Source organism: Rhipicephalus sanguineus, chromosome 5, assembly GCF_013339695.2.
Source record: "Rhipicephalus sanguineus isolate Rsan-2018 chromosome 5, BIME_Rsan_1.4, whole genome shotgun sequence".
NCBI classification, from domain to species: domain Eukaryota; kingdom Metazoa; phylum Arthropoda; class Arachnida; order Ixodida; family Ixodidae; genus Rhipicephalus; species Rhipicephalus sanguineus.
In genome coordinates, this window is record NC_051180.1 from 112,379,005 (window position 1) to 112,402,695 (window position 23,691).

General features: G+C 45.7%; 1 protein-coding gene across 1 annotated transcript in view; it reads right to left on the reverse strand.

The window, feature by feature from the left end:
- Positions 1-3,863: 3,863 nt before the first annotated feature.
- Positions 3,864-23,691, reverse strand: part of LOC119394144 (uncharacterized) — a 250,919-nt gene continuing 231,091 nt past the window's right edge. Inside the window, exons 20-22 of the mRNA XM_049415655.1 lie at positions 14,483-14,626; positions 13,060-13,207; positions 3,864-6,933 (exon numbers count right to left, since the gene is read on the reverse strand). Of these exons, the coding sequence (XP_049271612.1) occupies positions 6,887-6,933; positions 13,060-13,207; positions 14,483-14,626 (339 nt within the window). The 3' untranslated portion in view covers positions 3,864-6,886. The remainder of the gene's footprint in view (positions 6,934-13,059; positions 13,208-14,482; positions 14,627-23,691) is intronic.

Below are 23,691 nucleotides of genomic sequence, written 5' to 3' on the forward strand. Positions count from 1 at the left end.
CTACGGTGTTTGTTGTCGTTTAACCAAACTAGCCTGTTGTTTCGTTTTATTTGTTTCTTTGTTATGCTGGTGTAGGTGCATGCTTGACTGAAACATTTTCTTGGCTCATCGTGCCTTTTGTGTGCAGGCGGAAATTAGAAAACCAGGTATTCCCAAAACCACGATATTACTGACACACACCATTGTAGAGGAACTCTAAATTTTGCCTACTTAAGATTCTTTAACATATCGAAATTTACTTCATTGAGACAAAATAAGCCATTGAACTGCTCCTATTGACGTTTACAAATGTTCGATGATTTAGCAAAGTATTGCTGCTGTGCTCGTGTGTTTGCCAAGACAGCCTTCCGATTTTTGTTGTGCTGATACATGCCTGATTGATTGAGACACGTTGTACTTTACTGTGCCTTTTGCGTGCAGGTTCTTGAACAAAGTCATCAATTCCATTGCTCCAGCCTATGTCAAGTGGCCAACATATTGTTTGGAATTGCTACAATAAAGGTTATGCATGATAACAACATTTGTTGGAATTTCGCATTTACTTTTGGAAGCGTGGTATAACGCATTCCATAAAACACAAGTAATGAAAATGGCCCGACATCAAAATGCTTAGATGTGTTGAGAACAATGAATTAAGGCAATGTCATGTCTGAATAAATAGGGCTAACTAATTCTTTGGCCAGAAGTACACCAATTTTGCTGAGATAAAATATTCTTGAACACAGGGTGTCGCCGGAGCCGCTTCGACAAGCGGACTTTTCTTCAAGGCTGGAACTTGAAGACAAGTTAGTTTGTCAAAATGTTGGCTCCAGCAACACGCTAGTCAATTCGTTGTATCATGCCAGTGTTTTGCTATCACGTTTTAGCTGTTCACTGTCAAGCGTAACAGGTAAAGAGATGCCTGCGTAATATGGCGTCACATTAATTTCTCAAGCTACTCTAGCGAGCAAAATTGATAAGTCAAAAGAGGCAGAAGTTCAGGGGAAGATGGAAGCTTGAAGAGATGAGAAATTCTTGGACACGGGGTGTCGCTGGAGTCAGCGCTTCGACAAGCAAACTTGTCTTCTTCAAAGCTGTGAATTGACAAGTCCGCTTGTCGAAATGGCTCCAGCGACACCCCGTGTCGAAGAATTTGTCATCTCGTCAAGCTTCCATCTTCCCCTGAACATCTGCTTTTTTTTTAATTATCAATCCTGCTCGCTAGAGTAGCTCCAGAAATTAATGTGATGCCATATTACGCAGGCATCCCTTTACCTATTACGCTTGACAGTGAACAGCTAAAACGTGATTGCAAAAGGCTGCATGATGCAACGAATTGACTAGGGCAAGCTCCTCAACAAGCTGGTTTGCATGAAAAATAAATGTCTAAAAAAGCTCTTAAAAAGATCTAGCAAGAAGTTTTTTAGAATTCTTGCAAGCAGTTTTCTAGACTTCTAATAACGTGGCATTAGCACAGCTACAGGAAGTTTTCAAGCTGCTTACGTCTAAATAACATCTCAACTAAACTTCTAATATACTTTTGGAGTTTCCTTTCTAGATGTTTAGTAGAAGTTTTCTAGCTTTTCTTGTGTTTCGTGGGGTGGAGCGCAGACGCCACCACCGACGACGGACACAGCCCCGAGGAAAAGCTCGTTAATTAAACTCCTTAATTAACTTTTTCATTATTGACTTGAGGACTTCTTTGTCGCTTGTAGTTCCGGTCTGACGTAACCGAGTGGTCGCGTTTTTTGCGCGCCGGGCGCGATAAGTTTCGGTGTCGGCTTTGAAATTCGATGACAAATCTGTATTACGTGCAACTTTCGTGATTTCTTAAAAAAAAAAAATAAATGCCAGGACTGCGCGGTAAGCGCAGCACAGTCACAGCGAAAGCTGGAAGAGCGGCAATTCAAGAGCCCGTTACAAACTCTTGTGGGGCAAGTACACTCGCAACGTACCCAGTACGCCACAAATCATAAGTTTTGTAAGTTATGAAGCACCCACTACACCATTATTCGTCATTCTGCAGAGAAGCGGGATACCATCTGTAAGGCATTATGTGCACTTTGTTGATGCGACGGCTGATGAAGATGAAGGATTATGGCTGAGCCCTTTGTAATGGGTTGGACGCTTTAAACGGCACACAAGTTTCGTAATTCACATTGTGTGACGCCCGGTCGTTATTTCACTCTCCCACAACGCTGTATAACATACGTTAACGTGAGAAAGAGTTAGAGAGAGACAGGGAAAGAATTTTAATGAGATCCTAAGGAAATGGATCATGGGGGCCCTATGGACTTCCTTGGCAACCAATAGAACTTGCGAGGAACCCACTATGCTATAAATCATCATATTTTTTGTGAAGTACAGAAGCAGCCACCCTGCCATTTTTCGTCATTCTGCGGAGAAACATGGTACCCGTTAAACACATGCAAGGCATAGTGTACTTTATTGATACTGTGGCTGATGACGATGAAGAAATATGGCAGAGCCCTTTGTAATGGGTTGGAAGCATTCAACAACCCACTTGCTGCGCAGTTCGCATTGTGTGACACCTGGTAGATGTTTTACTCTTCTACCACGCTATATTACACATGTTAATATGGCTCCTTCCCAATATGAAGCCTGTATGGGGTCTTTTTGCAAAGCAGTTCAAGCATCGGCATGGCTATGAGGTAGAATACTGGGCTCCAACGCAGAGGGCCCAGGTTCGAACCCTGTTTCATCCTGGAATTTTTTCCTATTTTGTTTTTTATTTCATGCAATAGCGGTTATGGACACTGGCGGTGGCGGACAACTACAGCGCCAAAAACGGCCCTTGTTGCGATCTCATAACAGCTGTAAAAAATGGAATGCCATAAATTGGCACGCGCTACGACTTTCTAATATAAACACGTGCCCTGAAGTCAATAATTAAAAAGTTAATGAAAGAGTCTTTTGTTAATTAGTCACGTCAATGTCACTTTAGCTGCGGAAAAGTATTTCCACTTCGACATAAAGTTCATGTGCAAAAACTGTCAGAACTTTTATTAAAGATCTGTATTGTCCAGAAAAAATTCGGCAGATTCCCCACCTTGTGGGAATCTATTTCATGCAAGCAGTCGGCGAGTAGTTCTATGCCGCATTTTTTGGCTTTGAGCCGAGCGTTACGAGGTGGATCGACGCATTTTTTCTAAGTGTAGTAGTTGTGTGCACATCGTGGGCTTACCAGGAACACCGACTACATTTGCGTTAAAAGGTTAACAGATGGTCTGATGTAACGTCAGCACTCACGTTAAGAGCACAGATGTCAGCATTGTCGAAACGAAGTTCACGCTACGTGTGATGATGTGAATGTCATTCAATAACGTAGGACTCAAGTGTTCGAGCAACGCTTGAGAGGAAAGGGTTTGATGACGTATGCGGCAGGATTTTCACATTATTCATGTCATGACCAGACAGACATATTTGTCAAACCCTCTTACCTTCCCATGCCAATTTTGGTCCACACCAAGTTAAGGAGACGATCACGAGAGCACCCAGACGTAGGCGGCTAGATAGATATAGATATTACATAGAAATGCTCCAAGTGCCTAGGGTTCGGTAAGAAATGCTTCACATTTAAAAAACAGCCTGTATAGCTGCATGCTAGCAATGACAACAACTATACAATTTACTTTGCAGCGATTCGGTTCCCAGATTAGAAAGGATTACATACCGTAATCACCATTGCAGAAAGGATTACATACCGAATAGTCACCATTGCCATTGTTTAAACAATATCTTCATAGCTTTGCTGCACTCGCTATTATTCACGTTTTTCATAAGAACTTATGCCAGTGAATGGAGAAGATGAAATGGTTACACAGATGTTGCTTTTGTAATGTATGACAAAGTGCAAGAGAGACTAGGACACATGCATGTGTGAATTTTATTACTCAAGGTTTACACAAACAGCTCCATAAGCTCAAAATCATGGCTGTGTGCATTGAATATGTCATGCGTGGTGAAGAGGTAATGCTGTTCCGTTCAAACAAAGCACCACATCTGAAATGGCTGGCACAGACATTTGTGTAAGCTTCTTTTCCTTTGCTCTGACTCTGCATGTCACAAAACGAAGGGTATAAAAGTGCCGGCACTGTGTCCGACGGGAGAGTCCATCTGCGCTACAACAGCTTGAGGTTAGTGACCTGAGCTGAAATGGCACGTATGACGTTATGCCGCTGTCATACGACTTGAATGACAGGCAAGGCGTTGTCTGGCAGTGCACAAGTACCACTGTTTCGCCAGTGTCAATAGGTGGCCCATGTCACTGGGAGGCTGGCAACCTACGCCATGCCACTTGCCACTTGCGGTTCTCACTATTTTGCCAGTATCACTACCATTGCAGTCAGGGTTGACAAAAATGTGCCACTTTACCAATGACGTCACAAATGACGCTTCTGCTCATGTAACGAGCCTGAGTTGCTGAAATGCAGATGGACTCTCCCGTGTCTGTCAACGTAAAAATAAAAAAAAAAGGCCATTTGAAATCGCAACGGAAAGGGATATTGCATTTATATACAGCTTACTGAATAATAATGTGGACGCATGAAATGACACTGTGCTTCACTTGCAGAACTGCACACATGTGACAAACTTCACCTTTGAGCACATAGGTTCATAAAGGATCTGCTAGTCTCAAGACAGAGGGGCTGATTTTAACACCAAGCTGCAAGATGCAGGCATATGCTACTGTACTCGATATGAACTGCAAAAGGGGAGCCGCCGAAACACTTGGAGATTGCGTGGCAGTGCCCGTACACGAAACAGTTGTTAACTAAGTGCTGTTCCAATCGCTAGTAGCACCCCATATATAATAGAAATGATGCGGGTCATTTTTCGTCAGACGAAGTGGCAGGTTCACATTTTTTTGCAACCCATACTGAGTGCAATAGTATATATGGTCATGCAGTAAATGCTTTGGCATCACGAAGCACCAACTCCTTACAAATAGCAATTTGGCTCAGCACACCGCTACCATACGCGAACAAAATGTCACCAGCTTACAAACGAAGCTGCCTGTGGCACACATTTACTTCCGGTGAAACTTCTGCCACATCCACAGATTCAAGTAACTTGCACTTCTTCTCAAAGCAGCGAAGAAGTTTGATAACCAGACAGCGTGCAATGTAATTAAACCAAGACACCGTAAAGTGTACTGAGGGCAGTGCAAGAGCAAGAAAAGCATCATGGCCGGGACTGCAACTTGTGGTAATGCAAGCGGCATACTGTGCATGTGGCCGCTTCGGTGAGACAGCAAAATGATGATGACACAATGCCTTCACCTCCTACAAACTGGAGGTGCGAGGAAAAGACTCTAACAAAGAAAAACACTGGTTTGTTGCCCTAAAGGTGGACATGAAATTGTAGAGCATACACACACACACACACCACTGTGCGAAAATAACATGCGTGACAATGATTGTTTATGTGAAGAATGTACAATTATCTCTGTGCAGTCTACACGGGACTTCGAGCAGCACCTCTACAGCGGACAGGAAACACCATCAAAGGCAGCAATTAGAACAGCGACGCAACATTTCCTACACTCTCTTCCAGCGCCTCTCAATTGTCACTACCTTCCAACAACACATGGCATATAGCTGGTATGTTCCATATACCGCAAACATAATTTCAGCAGACAAACGTGCAATGCACAGATAAGTCGCACTTACAAGAAGTCCAGCATTATACCAGAGGCCATATTCTCAATCGATGCCTTTTAGGGAAGGTGTCCTTCATGTAACTTAATGTCCAATGCAGCATGCAAAAATAACGCACCATTCCTTTTGGGGTGTCTGACTCTGTTAGCTTATGGCCAACTGATCAAGGCACAATAAATGCAATCTTCCCCAAGGTAGCTGACTGAGGATATGGACGCTGTTCAGTGATGTCAGAAACAACATGCCTAGCTGGACTGTGAAGAAACAGCTTTTCTTTGAATGAGGTGGTAACACAACAAGCTTGCTGACTGCATGGATAGCGGTAAGCGAGAGCAGTAAGAGATGCGGTGTGCAGCTGATAACTTAAAAAAAAAAACACCATCAGGTCTGCATGTGCCAGGTGGTACCAATCAAACAGGCTGTGAATGTGCGGTCTGAGGAAGATGACTTCACCGTAACTCTTGTTTATTCCAGATCTGGCTCGCTTCTTTGCCGGACAAAGAAGCAGCTATTGAAATTCTTGTTTAAAATTAAGCAGGTAATGAAAGACAAAATTGCATCTAGTTTTCACCAGCCACAAACACCAAATGAATCCTTTTTAACTAAGTGTTGCGACGAGGTGGCATTCCTTTTGGGCGAGATGGGAAAAGACAGGAAAGATAGGAAAATGCATCTTGGGATAGATTTGCTGCTTTCTCAACTTTGGCTGTACACAGTGTGTCGCAATTGAGGGGTGGCAGCAGTAGGTGCAACACACACTCGCATGCATCATTACAAAAAAAAAAAAATTTGACGACACTGCTGTGGAGTTTCATACAAGAATTCCTGAAAGGAAATCAGGAACCGTGGCTTGTGGGAGGAGAGCCAACAAACGGGGGAATGGTAAGAGTATGGCTCTTAATAAAGCTTGCTTCGAACGCGCTTGCACAGGTTCTCGCATCAGTTCATATGCATAACAACAGCGAATGCTCCCGCCTTCTTGGTGTGTCAAGTGCTTCTTTGTTGCTTACAAGAACACTGAAATAAATGTAGCCTAACGTCATCCTTCACAAAGTTAATCCACACCCTGGTGCACGCCCCACTATCTTTGTCATATGTTTGCACGAAACTCCACAGCTGTGGCATCATAGGGCAGCAGCTCTTCTGCCCTCTGCCTCTAGGATATAAAGTTTACAAAAAAAAATAATAACATTTAAGCCAAGAAAGACATGACGACTTCAAGACGCTCAGGTGCTGTTGAGCTGTGCTCCTGAAGCGGTGCGCCGCAGCCGCACTGAAAAACAAAAAACAAAGAACAAGTGACCAAGTCAATGGAGGCCAGCTGCAACTTCCAATCAGACACAGGAAAAGACCACTGTCCCAGCCACTTGCGTAAACTGCGTTCAGTCGAGCTTGGTAAGAATTCTTAGCTAGTGGCACATAAACTAGCAACCAGGCAGTCTAATTAGCACTAAAAGATGCAGAATTGTAATGACAAGGCAAAAAAACCTTGATTGTGACCAGCCCTCAACAATCCAATATTAGGAGTAGTACTTCTTGTGGGGCTAGTTGGTTGGTGAAACATAGCTATAAACTGAGGGGCACAATTAAGACAATCCAAAAACGAAAGAAACGGTTCAAGCACCTTCACCGTTTTTTAATGAACCAAGTCGTACATCATCATCCCTTTCTGTATCCTAGGACAAAATGTCCAACAGACATGGAAAATACGAAATGAAATGTTAATGTCTAAAAACTGCAAGTAGCTGTTTTTTTTTTGCGAATCTCTTAAAGGGACCGACAACTAGGCAGAACGTGTGATTAGATCCTGGTAGAAATGAAAAGACCGTGAAATATAGTGACAGATTCCAGCATCCTTTTTGTGTTGCGAGTAGGATTTATATTTTTAAATCGTGCTTAAAGGTAACAAAAACCGGTATGTTGTGCAGCCTAGCGGAAGAGCCTTGAAGCTGGATTATGAAGTCGGTCACTTTGCTGTATGTAGTCACGTAGTCCGATGTTGTCGTGTGCGCCATAATTGGTCCTCGAAGTTAGAGTATGTATATTATTATCTATCCCCGCTCTGTTCTATGCTGCCTACGAGGTAAAGGGAGTCGCACGGTGAGAAGCGGCGCTGCCTTCGCGACCGCCAGCGGCCCATGTCGAGCTGCGGCGCATGCGCGCCAAGTGCACGCATGCGCAGCAGACCGTCGCGCTCAAACACGAACCGCTCTCACGCTCACTGTTTACAGCATGTGTTGTCACGTGTGAATAAGACTTCACATTCGCCGCAGGTAGAAAAATTCTGATTAAAAATGTTTCACGGCGTTTTCCACGTTACCATTTCGTGACTAGACACTCTGACCAGCTAGGTTTCCGTTGCGCTAAAGAAAATAGGTGCCCTAAAAATTGGTTGTCAGTCCCTTTAAATTCTGGCCTTCAGTTTGGACATGATTTTATGAAGGGCCACACAACGGTGAATACCTTGGCAGAACATCACAATCAAACTGGACACAACATTGACTGCGACGCAGCAGCTGCCATCACAACCAATGAATTCTAAGCACACAGACCAGGACAAAGAACACGTATGACACACAGGCGCTGTCGCATAGCGCCTGTGTGTCATACGTGTTCTTTGTCCTCGTGTGTTTGTGCGCTTAGAATTTATTGGTCATGTCATACCAACAGGCCCAAAGCACCCCAATTGTCATCACAACGGAAGAACATTTATCTGCCCGTCTGCTTTTAGAAAAAAATTACACCACTAAAGGGGACCATGAGGCGATGCGAAGTCAGAGCACTTGCATGATAGCATTCCGTTGGCGTTTGTTGGGCATACTACTGACCTCACGTCGTGGAACGCGAAGAGGAATGCTACGCACGTCGTGTCTTCCCTCTAGCCTGGCCGTTAATTCTCACAGGGTGAGGGGGGAACGCGGTCGACAGGCGCGCGAGAGGGGGGAGGAGCGTAGGAGAGGAGAGAGGGGGAGGGGACGCGCTGGCGCTCATCGCGGCGTTGTGCAGGAAAGAATGATGTGCACGAGAAGGGGGGAGCGTAGGAGAGGAGGAGGATGCACATGTGCAGTAAGGTTGGTCATGCCACACACCATCACCACCACCACCGGATTGAACTCGGCCATAAGATGCTCCGCATCTAATAATTTATATACATTCAATCAATTCCACCACCAGATTGAACTCGGCCATAAGATGCTTCGCATCTAATAATTTATATACATTCAATCAACTAACCGCACAATAAAGAGGACAAAGGGCAACCTGCCAGAGATTTACACCCGAATGCTGCGCCACCTGACCCATAAATAGCCGCTTGCCCATGCCGACATCTTCATTGTGATCAAGGGACCTGTACAGGGCCTGTAACGTCAATCGTTTGTTAATTTTTCATTTTTTAACTTGGTGAGTCTATGTTTTGTGTACCAATATAGAGCTAATGATATTTATGTCATAGCATATGGCTCTGGCTAAATTCTGGCTGCCTATGCTTCTTTTAACACATGAACCTCAAAGCTTGGGAGTCATGTTGGATATTATTTGTAATGTAGCGCCAGTAGTCGAAGGGTCTGCAACAGTGCACGATGGTGCTGAAGTACAAAACTCTGGTTTGTTCTCTACAACCTTATACTATTACATACTGCTATTATTGCAATAGCCATTACATGGGCACTTTCAGCATGTTTTTGCCATCACAGTCGCCGTGATGTTCCATGTAAAGTCCAAATCGATGACATTGTCCCATGCGTCGTATGTTCTATGTGCGAGTGTAGGCTATGAAGGCTTATCTAGGGGAGCCATCTTTTGTCGTGCGAAAGGCCCATGGGGCGGAGGAGCACTGCATGGCTCAGCCGGGTGTGGTCACGGGTGCTTAAAGATGGCTTGTACCTAGGTACGTGCTGGTGGTGGTGAACAACTTTTATTTGGTCCTGCAGGGTTTAACGCGATCGTGCTTACATCTCCCCCGAGGGAATGGTGAGGTTTTGCCTCAGTGCCACCTTGCAGGCCTGCTGGACGGCCCAAAGCTGATCATCAAGGCTGAAGCTGCACAGAGCTGTGATCCACTTTGACGGAATAGTCTCGAGCGTACTGCCTATAATTTCCGATAAAATGTAGTTTAGTGCGGCCGACCTTCTTTATTTTTAAATAGATAACTAGTGAAGCCCAGTAAACTTTCACTGTACGCCGCTAGCAATATTTTTTTCTTAATTGTTATTTCTGGGTCTAAGCATTGTCCAAAACAGACTTCAGGTACCAGATACCACTTGACATTTCAATGGGGCACATAAATCACTGTGGTTATAATTTAATAAGGCTTGTCAAATGGCCATTTCCACTAGTTGTTCCACGAGATGGTTCCATTATGCAGGTTACCAGTAAAGATTTAGAAAAGGGGCTTGCTTATAGATATGTGGTAAGCATAGCAATGATCAAATGGAAATTGGACAGCTGTCCATTGAGCAATGATGCAATGTCACATAGGCCAATAGCACATGCCGCAGTATCTCCTCTCAGCAATACTTCCTCGTATGACTTAGCTGACCTACAGTTTTATAACTGTGTACCATGATGCTGAGCATAAAGTTGCAGGCTTGATTTCTGAACACTGTGGCCACATTTAAATAGTGGGAGTGCAAGAGGGACCTTGTATGCTGTTGCAATTAATAATGATTGCACAAGCACAGAACGCATGGCAGGTTAATATCCTGTAAAGAGGAGCGCCGAAACCAGCAAGGGTTTGCACAATCATACAAAGCACCCTCGTCCGCTGCGCTATTCACATCAGGAGGACACAGGCCCAGCAGGGGTTTACTTGCACAGACATGTTTACGAAAATCCATGGTGTGAAGAGGTGTAGATTAAAACATTTCATCTGCTACATGCTTTTAATCTTTTTTTTTGTTATTAGTAGTACCTTTGCATGTTCCAGGAAATAAATGCAACGAGAAGAATTAGTTAAAAATTTATTGAAGAAATGAAGCAGGTGCAGGAATTGCATATAGCACTGGGAGCTGCTTCACCTGGTATATACAGTGTTGCAGGCAGTTAAGGCAGGCTGTGTGCACACCTGATAAAAACAGTGCAGGGGACAGAATTCCAAATTAGAACCGCTTTGTACGCTAGCACATAGAGGCACTGATCTCACTGTTACGAGGCACTGACGTACCGTGTGGCAAACAGTCGCTTGATTTTGTTTTTCCAAGTCAAGGATTTATAGGGTAGTCCACATCTAAAGTGAACACCTCATAAGTAGGGGTGTGCGAATAGTGAAATTTCATCTCGAATCGAATAGGCCGAATAGTGGCTGAAAATGTCGAATATCGAATACTAATGATTTCGTGGAATACTGAAAGGAAGAGTAAGAAAATGAAACTTGCTCATGTCCTCGCGCACGAACGTGGTGAATGAAAGACTACAAATTGAACTACAGCGGTAAGACTATAAAAGAGTAATGTTGTGCTTCATCCTCATGAGTGCTCCGGGCCCAAAAATATCCAGGTGCCTGTTCACAGCAGTGTTGTAACTGCGCGTCGGAACAATGGGAGTTTCTGAATGGGTGGTGCAGTGCGACAGTGGCGACTGCACGGCGTGAACAAATTTTCACATGCGACACAAATCACTGAAGGTTTCGGGGGCCGAAGTAGGGACGTTTTACGGTGATTGCAGCATAAGCGAAAGAACTACAGAAGTCCGTGCCTTCATTTTGGAAGTGAAGTTGTGAAGAGCTTGACAAGTGTTCTCATGTGTTTTTTTTTTTACATGCGGAAATGACAATCTTCTTTAACATAAGCATGCACTCGCTTTTGAACCAGGATATTGGTGAAAGTTTTAACAAAAGCCCTACGTTAGCGTTAGCTTTAGCCACTCCACCCTAACCGAGTTACACCACTGACCTTTGTCGTGCTTTAGATATTCGTCCCGTCGAATTATTCGAAACTTCGAATACTACCTATTCGTAAGTCGAATTGAATTATTCGATTGGGTATTATTTGATTCGAATTCAAAACTTGAATATTCGCACACCCCTACTCATAAGTATTCAAGACCTCATAGAAGCTGATGTTCACGTGATTCAGAAAATTATTTTGGTGTTTATCGAAACCATGGTAAGATGTTTTATAACGGACATTTAACCTGTGAAGCAGAACGCGTGTTCTAGTTTTACTGGCTTGAATACTAATGAGTAGAGCTGTGCGAATAGCAAAATTTTGGGTGCGAAGCGAATTCGAATATTGAAGTTTGAATGCGAATCGAAACGAATATTTTTCGAATACTTCGAAGTGAAATTGCAGAAAAAAAAAGTTAGAGAGGATTCCTAAGCATATTGTTATGAGATAGCAACATGAAAGTGTTTCTTTTTGCTAGGTTGATGAAGCACTGGCAGGGTGGTGTTTCATAGTTGTCTTATCAAGAATGAGGCAATGTAGAGGCCGAATTCTATTTATGTACATGATTTGGTGCAACCAAAGCGTTGCCGACAACACTTCACACGTGATAGGCAAAGATGCCATTTCCACAGCCTCTCCTGCTCTCTCAACTTCTGTGGAAGCCCAACTGATGTGGCAGACAAGGGTGTGCTCCCTTCAAGTCCGGAGTTCCAAATCTGCCTTGTAGACGTCGATATATAAGAACATCTGAAATTTTAGATGCTAAAAAGCTTCGGCTTCCGATTTTTTGGACTTCCTACCCAAATTTCAGGTCCAAAACAGCATTAATTGAGCCCCCACCTCTGCCACATCTTTCATCTCCATGTTGGAACCAGCGTTTCCTTGAGTTAACACATTTGCGACCGTAGCAGAGCTTGAAAGGCAGCTTTGCCGCAATACCGGGGTGTGATGAGGTGAAGCATATTGAAAATATAGGAACCACTACTAATCGGACGTTGACTGTCTCTTGCCAAAGCTCGACCGTAGCAGAGCTTAAAAGGCAGCTTTGACGCAATACCGGGGTGTGATGAGGTGAAGCATATTGAAAATCTAGGGACCACTTCCAATCGGACGTTGACTGTCTCTTGGCAAAGTTTGACCATAATGGAGCTTGAAAGGCAGCTTTGCTGCAATACGAGAGTGTAATGAGGTGACGCATATTGAAAATCTGAAGGGGTCACTTTCAATCGGACGTTGACTGTATTTATTTTTGGGAAGTTCGAATAGCAAACACTATTCGAAAAATATTCGAAATTTCGAATATTCGCACACCCCTGCTAATGAGGTCTTCATTTTAGATGTGGTTGACCCTGTACATTAGGTGCACAATAACCATTTGCAGGCATTTTAAATTAAACTGGCCTTCTTTCTCTACAATGCCTAAGTGCTGCTTCAGAACACAAACCTACTAAATGAACTTGTGCTTCTAACGTTTCATTCATTATTGCACACGGTGAAGTAGATTTTGCACTCACAGCGGTCATAGTTGTTCTGCAGGTGTTGCGTTACCCTCATCCGTGCATCGGGAACGTCAAATGAGATGCCCAGCCGTAACAGGGTACGATTCTTCTCCACCAGTCGTGCAATCTCCATCTCAATCTTGTTACCAAGAATCGAGGGCCTCTGCGGAAAAAAAGCATACACTTTTGAGATGCTGCACACGGCATCACCTACGATCATGAACACAGTGGATCACTAAGCAGCTAGTTCTCCGTTCCATTCTGTGTACACTGGGAACGGTGACGTTTTGCCTCAGCGCCACCTTGCAGGCCTCCTGGACGGCCCAAAGCTGGTCATCAAGGCCGGAGATGAGCAGAGCTGTGGTCCACTTTGACAGAAAAGTCTCGAGTGTACTGTCTGTCTTATTTATGCTCATAGTCTTAAACCCTTTCAGATGCCACCTACGAAGAACTGTCTGTAAATGCGTCAAACCGATACAACTTTATTTCAAGACACTCAATATTTTATTGCAACAAAAATATAATGCCGTAATATAATAATTATGTGTGTTACAGTAATGAATTCTAATTAAATTGTAATTAAATATCTATTTATTCTGAATTCATTGATGCTCTGTATTTGCATAAATAGAATCAAATCCCAGGCCAGAAAATTGATCCAAAGCTCAACATATCTTGCGCTTTTTTAGTCACTAGTCGATACAACTAGCAGAAGCAAGTGGTGTACACAATTGTGTACAGAGCATCTCAAAGGGTTAAGAGAAATCTTTATATTGGCAAATGATTCCTGTGGAAGCTAGAAAGTGCCGGAAGGTTGACAAAATGAAAAAACCAGCATGAAGCTGCAAGAAAACCCTTATGGATTTCTCAGCTAGAAAGTTCGGCAACTAAGAAAATTTTTATTAAAAAGAAAAGAAATAAAACCAGACCAGGAGGAATTTTTCTTCTAGTGCGAAGCTTCTTTTCTTAGAAACCTGTATGTGTTTTCCTATATTTACGTTCTGCAAATGTGTGGATGCAAAATTTTTGCCTTCATAAATATTTATGTTTATAATACACCATACTGCTCAGTAGCCACAAAAATAATTTTAAATTAGGCTTGCTCCATTGGAATGGAAAAATCTCTAATATACATATATATCTAGCGACAACACAAGAAAGCCTACTCTCGGACGGGATGGCGTTTCGAGTATGGTTGATAGACCAGGTATTTGCAAAACGTCAATTTTTGATATCGAAGATTAAAAAAAACAGTTGAGACAAACCAACATTAGTGATTAATGGAAATGGCACGAAAACCAGAGTGTATATTGAAATTTTTTGAATAAGATCTATTTAAAATGATTCATAGTTATTCTTTGGTGCTCCTTTTGCCAAGTCCACACTGAACAGTGCTATGTGCAATGTGATGAAAAACAGCCCCTGGAAAGTCTCATACCTGGTTAGATGCCCTGAGTTCCTCTAGAGATTGCTGATTGTTGGAGGCTTCGACCAGGTCCTTGATGACGGGTCCGCTGATGTAGTTGGACTCCACGTTGAGAGACTTCAATGTCTTGTTTTGCCGCACTGCTTCAATGAGGCGCTGCACAACAACAGAATGGAAGCCGCCGCTCAATGACAATAAATTAGGCTTCTGCGTTACGTTCTGTTCAAGAACCTGATATTTCATTTTCTTTGTACAGCATATGTCAGGGTTGCCTTGCCTGCCTGTCAAGATAAAGATCTCATGCATGCTGACCATTAAACCAGTAAGTGTCACTGTGAACTATCCAAAACTTTAATGGGTGTTAATGGTTTCTCCCACTTTTTAGAAAATGAGTGTTTTGAAATAAATAAATCTATTTTTGCTGCCTTTGCTACCACTTTTTATACTTTAGAAAAGGAAGGAAAAAATGGTAGTATATCATTCAATACTTGCGACCCGATGACATCAAATATTTATATTTTAATTGGATAGAAAATTACCGCTATTCAAGCATTCCTCTAACAATGGCGGTTAACTATCGTTTTTGACTAGTTAAACGAACAAGCAGTAGGTGTTAACTGTGCATTCCATTTCTGTGTACTTAACAAGAATACAGAAGAATTTCATTGCTTATTTTCTAAATTGCACACCTAAAAGCGGAACTAGCACTGCATAAATAAACCAGTTAGCACCTGCTACACTTATTCTGGTATGAGGCAGAATACCCAAAGGTGCCTTTACACGCACCTACAGTGAGAAAGCTGTATTTTTTTAGTGATGCAGCAAAACGTCGTGCACATTAAAAAAAAAATTCCACAGCATTCAACGTCTAAAACAGCAATGGGCACTTTGCTTTCACCGGGCGCAACACATGTGATGAACTGTAACACTTAAGCCCTCTGAATCTCGGATACACGGATACACCTAGAACGTTGATGCTTTTAGGTCAAGGCAACATGCACAACTGATGTAAGCACATTAATTTAGTTGCTCTCTGTATGCCAGAATGCTCGCTAGAATTTATTGCCCCTGTCGAACACACTAACGAGTTTTCTGCCCCCCCCCCCCCAAAAAAAAAGAAAAAAAAAAGGTTAATTAAACAAGCAAATTTCGATACACCCAGGAGTATCTTCCAATATGATCACTAAAGAACTGTTACACACAACGTCAATGAGAACCAACAGATAATCAAGCCAAGGAAAGTATAGGGGGTGATACTTGTAGTAATTATGACATAAATGTGAAGAAATTAAAGAGGACGCAAAGACAACTTGCCGCCGGCAGGAAACGAACCTGCAACCTTCGAGTAACGCATCCAATGCTCTACTAATTGAGCTACGGTGGCGGTCATCCTCCCACACACTTTGTCGCGTGTATCTGTGCATTTAACCCATATACGCCCAAACTCGGAAAAATTGAGCAAACAAGTATTTTTATTCACGGATAGGGGATCTGTGCCCTCAATAAAACGCACAACATATTTATTTACTGTCAGGTAAGTGCAACGCAGTTTTTCAGCATTTTTTGCACCGAGTTTATTTCTCGTGGCATTGAGCTCAAGTTGTGTATTTTCAATTACGGGCAATAGTCACTGCTACCAAATTACTTTTAGCACGAACGGTGGAATGGCAAGATTTTTGCACTAATTTGAAGAAAACGAAAGCGTCATAACTTAGGCTATCCTCCGCCCCAGGGCCTCTCCCGTACAGAGTACACATTCGCTCGGATGAAGTAGTCCGTATGTGGTGATATTAAGGGCAAGCAATGTGCAGGCTATATCACATGTTTCGGCAGACACCTGCTTCATTTGTTATAAATGGCTCCAGTCTTCACCTAAAGAAGTAGCGATTTTAAAGCACATCAAAGAAGCGTCCTACGTGTAGGACACTGGGCATATGTGGGTTAAACCTGGATGTGTTAGCGCCACTCGTAGCCAAGATGGCAAGTGTGGAGCGCTCTTCTTTTGCCTGCTGGCATCAGGTAGCACGTGATCTTTTTAGTACAAGCTGGTAACTGACCAATAATCCCTAGCTCACTATCTGAAGGCCTCTAGTCTGCCAGAACCGTACCCTCGCTATGAATGAATGAAAGAAGGGGAATATGATGGCTGATTTTCTTTGTTAGACTCAACGTTAATGAGAACCAAATGACAATCAAGCAAAAGGAAAGTATAGGGAGTGCTATCTGTAGTACTTATGATATATTAAATGTTAAGAAATTAAAGTGGACGAAAAGATAGCTTGCTACCGGCAGGGACTGAACCTGCAACCTTTGAACAACACGTCTACTGCTCTACCAATAAAACTATGGCGGCAGTCGTACCCCCGCGCACTTTATTGGGTATATCTGTGCACAGATACACTTGGTATATGCCCCAGATATGCCCGAAAAAGCCTCTGTGCCTGCCAGTACACTTATCAGGCATTTTGGAGTGTGCCCAGGCTCTTGTGAATATATTCAGTACCTGCTGCGAACACCACTTAATACGTCCCAACCGGCAATTGCAAATTTGCGTCTCATGATGGGCGCCGCCGATACCAGCAAAGCACGAATAAATCACAGCTATCTTGCATGGAGCATTTGGAAACAATGATGCAAAACACAAAGGCAGTGGCGGAAGAGCGGACAACTTGTCCAACTTTCTCTAATGTGTGCACGCACATAAGGGATGCACATAAGGATATACAAAAATCTCCACCGACACGCAGCATTCGCTACCACATGAAGCCGATCGTTCCTTTTGAGCGCACATCGCCAACTAAGCTGACGCCATACATGCCGGGGCACTTGCTGTACCGTACGCACACGTTTGTCATAAATGTGTTCGTTACGACCACCCCGTTCCTGATTGCACACGGGCACAGCGATGTCAAGCTGCTTTAGTTTGTGAAGGCAATGCGTCTGTGCTGTGCACTTAGCGGTCTCGCACGAAGTGGCAGCATGAATGGCGGCACGGCGGGTTTGGCTTGTCTTTTATAAGTGTGAAGTATGCTTACAACTGCGCTAGGCTACATGCACTACCGAGCAGTTAGCTGATGATGCTTATCATAAAGGGTTGTCAGTGATTCAGTTGTACTGGTGCGCCTGCTACCTGCCGCCATCACGCCTTTGTACATTTGCGGTGCTCATGCGTAAAGACATTGCTGCACTGTGCTGCAACAGTGGCCCCTTCGGATTTTTGGTCCGCTCACCCCACAACACTTAAGAATTGCGGCAGAGCTGACTTTCGGACACTGCTATGGCCGCAAACAGACTGACTCACGAAAGTGCTGGTTGAAACCTACGAGATAGCAGACGCGGCAGAGGTGGGGGTTTCAATTAATGCGGTCTCTGACCTGCAATTTGGTCAGAAAGTCTAAAAAATCGGACGCCAAAGAGTTTCGGCATCCGAAATTTCAGACTTTCTTATTAGGCAAGTGCGAATATTCAAGCACTTCGAATATTCAAATGAAATTTACGCTATTCGTATTCACTTTAACACGAACTTAAATTATTCAAACTTTCAAAGTATTCGAAATGAACGAATGAACATATAAAAACCGCATGTAACTTCGTCGTAAAGAGGGTTTCACTACAGTGGAGGGGTGCTATACCGTGAATACACTTTTCCAGAAAAAATACGCACTTCCGCGAAGCTCCACATCAAAGTTAAATGAGCATATTGCCCTCACATCGATTCATCGTTCTTTAAAGTTTAAAAGCTTGTTATACTGGCTTATATGCTCTAACTATAGGGAACTTTAAAACGCAATGTATTTTACAGGTTATTACTTGTATTCTACCGAAAGTCAAATCCTGCTACCATTCAAAGGTGCTTCCACTTCCCTCTGCACCGAAAAGAATTACATTTGCACATGTCTTGTTTCAGTTTTAAAAATATTGTGCAGGTTAGTAGGGTCATGACAGATATGCATTTTTCTTTATAAAATGTGATAATTATACGTACTATTCGAATTCGATTAGAAATTACCATATTGCCACGCCCACTTCTTGTCTTGTTTTGATGTATTCGGGTTTGACCGGCAGGGACGGTTATCAACGCTCGACGCTGTCTGCGAAGTAGTGTTCTAGAGGCGTCGCGATTGTAGTGGATCGGTTTGTTAAGATTGCGCCCCGCACGCGAATGTTCCTGCTTTGTCTAGAGATTACGCCGCCACCAGCGATATTGCTGGAAAGTTCGATAGCGCCTGTATAAAAGCCGACGCGCGTGACCGCTTGTCAGTTGATCGACGGTCGACGTTCTGTCCGCTGCTATCAGTGTATTGCTGTAGTTTGACTTTTAGTTTCTCGGCCACAAGTTCGGCCAAATAAAGAGTTTCATCTCGGACGTGTTCACTGCTGCCTTCGTCGACGTCACGACCACGTGACATCTGGTGGAGGTGCTGTTCCTTCATGATCCGGACGCCCCCGTCAAGCCGTGAGCCGAGCCCACACCGTCAAGAAGACACCGACCAGCGGGCCAGCCGCAGGCAGCAAGGTCTCCCACCGGAGTACGGGCCTCTACCCGACAAGACCAGGAAGACCCCGACCATGCCCACCACATCAGCGACGGCGACAGCACCCATGGTGCCTGCACCTGTGCTGCTACATCAGCTGAGGGAGCCACCTACCTTCCGTGGGTCACCGCTTGAAGACCCGGAAAGTTGGCTTGAAAGGTACGACCGCATTGCCCTTTACAACAACTGGACTGATAACGACAAGCTACGGAACGTGTACTTCACCTTGGAAGACACCGCTCGAACATGGTTCGAGAACCGAGAGGCCACGCTCACAACCTGGGACCTTTTACGCGCCGCTTTCCTGGACACGTTCACGAGCGTCGTCCGGAAGGAAAGAGCCGAAACTCTGCTAGAGACTCGTGTACAGCTGCCGAACGAGAACATCGGCATGTACATTGAAGAAATGGTCCGCCTTTTTCGCCATGCTGACCCCGCTATGTCCGAGGAGAAGAAGATCCGCTTCCTAATGCGAGGAGTCAAGCAGGAACTCTTTGCCGGCCTTGTTCGTAACCCACCTAAGACGGTCGCGGAATTCGCCTCGGAAGCCACAACGATCGAAAAGGCGCTTGAAATGCGTACGAGGCAGTACAACCGCCGGATTCCCACGACGAAATTCGGGGAGGTTCAAGCGCTGCAATCCGACGACCTGCAAGACACGATCCGAGCTATCGTGCGGGAGGAGCTGCGAAAACTGTTGCCGTCCTCGCAGCCTGAAGTAGACTCGATTACTGACGTCATGTGCCAGGAAATACAGCAATCCCTGCGAGCACCTCAACTAGTGCAGCCTGAGCCACAAGGAATGAGCTACGCCGCTGCAGTCCGCTGCAACGCTCCTCCTCGCCTGCGTCAAGACGCCGCGCCGCCGCAGCAGTTCCGCCGCCGCCACCACCGACGTCATACTGCCCGCCAGCCGGCCAGCGATCCGCGCCGAGGAAGACCGACGTTTGGCGCGCCCCCGACAACCGCCCGCTCTGCTACCACTGCGGGGAGGCCGGCCACACGTACCGCCTCTGCCAGTACCGACAGATGGGACTACAAGGATTCGCCATCAACGCGCCGCGATCGCAGCCAGGCGAACGGCCTCGCGACATCGACGACTACCTAACCGGAACGCAGTGGCAAGAACGACATCCTTCACGCTCGCCGTCGCCCGGCCGCTACATGTCACCGCACCGCCGGCCGTACACTGGCCCAAACCGGGGCCGGTCGCCTAGCCCGTATCCGGAAAACTAAGGGCAGCAACCGATGGAGGTGCGGTTGCTGTACGACGAACTACCGAAGATCCTCCGCCGACGACGTCGCGACGAAACCTTCAGAACACGATGCGAACCAGACAGACCCCTGACGACGAGATCTTGCGGACCGAAGAAGACCCGACGACGCAACATGGAAGCAGCGGAACAAACCGAAGCAGCCGTGACCCAACGCAGAGACCCAACCGCAACGCAAGACAACGAACTAGTGACCTCTACGTTCTCATCGACGGCCACAACGTCACCGCTCTCGTCGATACTGGAGCCGACTATTGCGTCATCAGTGGGCCCTTCGCCACGAAGCTGAAGAAAGTTAAGACCGCTTGGGAAGGCCCCGAAATCCGCACCGCTGGAGGCCATCTGATAACGCCGATTGGTGTCTGCACAGCGAGAGTCACCATCAATAACCGGACTTATCCTGCGAGCTTTGTAATCCTACAAAACTGCTCCAGGGATGCAATACTTGGAATGGACTTCCTAAGTGAACACGGCGCCGTCATCGACCTGAGGTCCGAGTCGATAACACTAACCTCAGATAAAGCGCTCCCGCCCCGCGCGACACCAGGGAACCATGCATTGAATGTGATAGAAGAGCAGGTGACCATTCCGCCGCGTTCCAGCGTCATTATTTCCGTCGGCACCGAAAAAGCTGAAAAAATCGAAGGTGTCATCGAGAGCGATCAGCGTTTGCTGCTAGACCGTGACATTTGCGTCGCGAGGGGCATTGCTCGGTTGCATGAAGGAAAAGGAAGCGTGATGCTAACGAACTTCAGCCACGAATACAGCCACACAAGCCACCGCTGCACCACTGCGTACCACCCACAGACCAACGGCCTCACCGAGCGTCTAAATAAGACCACCTCCGACATGCTGGCCATGTACATCGACGGCGAACACAAGACGTGGGACGCCATCCTTCTGTACGTGACCTTCGCGTATAACACGGCCATACAGGAAACGACGCAGATGACGCCATACAAGTTGGTCTACGGACGGAGCCCGGCAACGACGCTCGACGCCATGCTACCAAACGTGACCGACGAGGAAAACATCGACGTGACCACCTACCTACAGCACGCCGAAGAAGCACGACAGCTCGCCCGCCTACGGATCAAGAACCAGCAGACGACTGACAGCCGCCGCTACAACCTTCGAGATGCCACATGGAATACCAACCCGGTGACCGTGTATGGGTATGGACGCCAATACGCCGACGAGGTCTTAGTGAGAAGCTTCTTCGACGATACTTCGGACCGTACAGGGTACTTCGACGCCTCGGCGCACTCGACTATGAGGTTGTCCCTGATGGCATTACGAACTCTCAGCGGCGCCGTGCGCGACCTGAAGTCGTCCATGTCTTGCGCCTTAAGCCGTTTTTTGCGCGTTAGCGAGCCTGGGGACTCTATTTTTTTCCTTTGTTATTGTAATTTATTTGTGTATGCACTTGTTTTTTTTCAGTTCTATGTTCTTTCACAAGCATCGGGACGATGCTTTTTCAGAGGGGGGCAATGCCACGCCCACTTCTTGTCTTGTTTTGATGTATTCGGGTTTGACCGGCAGGGACGGTTATCAAGCTCGACGCTGTCTGCGAAGTAGTGTTCTAGAGATTGTAGTGGATCGGTTTGTTAAGATTGCGCCCCGCACGCGAATGTTCCTGCTTTGTCTAGAGATTACGCCACCACCAGCGATATTGCTGGAAAGTTCGATAGCGCCTGTATAAAAGCTGACGCGCGTGACCGCTTGTCAGTTGATCGACGGTCGACGTTCTGTCTGCCGCTATCAGTGTATTGCTGTAGTTTGACTTTTAGTTTCTCGGCCACAAGTTCGGCCAAATAAAGAGTTTCATCTCGGACGTGTTCACTGCTGCCTTCGTCGACGTCACGACCACGTGACAGTATATTGCCGATTATAAGTCGACGTTTTTTTCATAAAATGACCTTCCAAAGTTCGAGGGTCGACCTATAATCGGAGTTGACCTATACGCGGAATTGTAAAGTCGACTTATCTGTGGAGTCCAACGAAAGGTCGTCGTCCTCGGATTTCCTGCTATTCGACGCGTAGATAACATCAGCCGCAGAGGCAGCGCAGTCGCGGCAACAGCTATCTCCCAACGCGCGCGCGCCGCTTTCGGAGCCGGACATTTTTGCGATCTTCCACGACGATTGTGAAACTATAGCGAAACCATGCGAGGCAAAACTATGGAGCGCGTTTAAAAATCACCGCCGCGCGGCATTAATGCGAACTGTTTGGGAAACACGGTCTTGAAAGCAGCATTTCAAACCTTTGATAGAGGGCGAACAGTGCTCTATGAATAAAGAGGAATTTACCTTGCGATGCGCCCTGCAGTTTTGTTTTCATACAATATAAACGATTTGTTGACAATCCATCGGCGTCTGTGTGGGCTGGCAACACTTCGCGGGGAACTAAACCGCATGACCAGTCACATGCGCCCACAAGCGTCTTCACGTCTCTTTGCACTAACGCCTGTTCGCCATTTCTGCATTTCGCTTCGTTGCGAGCAGTGGTGTGCGCGATTTGCGACGCTGCCAGACGCCAAGATGCCACCGCTACGCCGGCAACAGTACAGCGCTGCTTTCAAGAGGCAAGCGATCCTCTACGCAGAGTTGGAAAGCAACGATGAAGCAGGGCACAAGTTTGATGTGTCGAAAAAGTGCGTGAGGGAATGGAGAAAACAAAGGACCATGATCTTCGTGTGCGCTGCTACACGCCGTTCCTTTCGCGGACCGAAGTCTGGACGATACCCTGCCGTTGAGGAGGCGGTTCGAGATCGGGTTCACGACCACCGGCACCCCTTCCGACAGCGAGCAGCAGCAGTGGCTCACACGATGGCAATGACCGTGACTGCGTCCTTCTCTCAAGCGACGACGAGTCGTAAGCAATGTTTCACGGGCAAATCAATGTTTCTTTGCATCATTCCCTCTTCTGAAAAACTTATTGGTGAGCCATGGCCGCAGCATGAGGCTGTGTTCGGAGTCAACTTGTTTTTCCCCTAGAAGGGGTTGCAAGTTGGGGGGTGGACTTATAATCGGAGTTGACTTATAATCGGCACTACAGTCGACGTCCGATTTCCCGGACCCTCAAGGGACCGCGAAAACATCCGGAAAATCGGGCAGTCCGGAAAAACGAATGCACGTGAAAACGCACCTTTTTGGTAGGTATTTTTCGCTGACGGAGAGGGTCACAGCCGGAGTACAAGATTCCCATAGCAATTCAGCCAATGCATCGTTTAGGTGGCTCTGAAAAGAGCCGTTTATAAAAAAAAAATACGACGTGGCCGGCACTACCTCATAGGTCAGCACTTGGGCGCAATGAAGTCGCTTATTTTTTTTTGCACGGTCCGCTTGGCCGCGATTATGTCTGCCTCAATTTCAGTCAACGTCATGTTGCCGCTGTACACCAATGACAATGT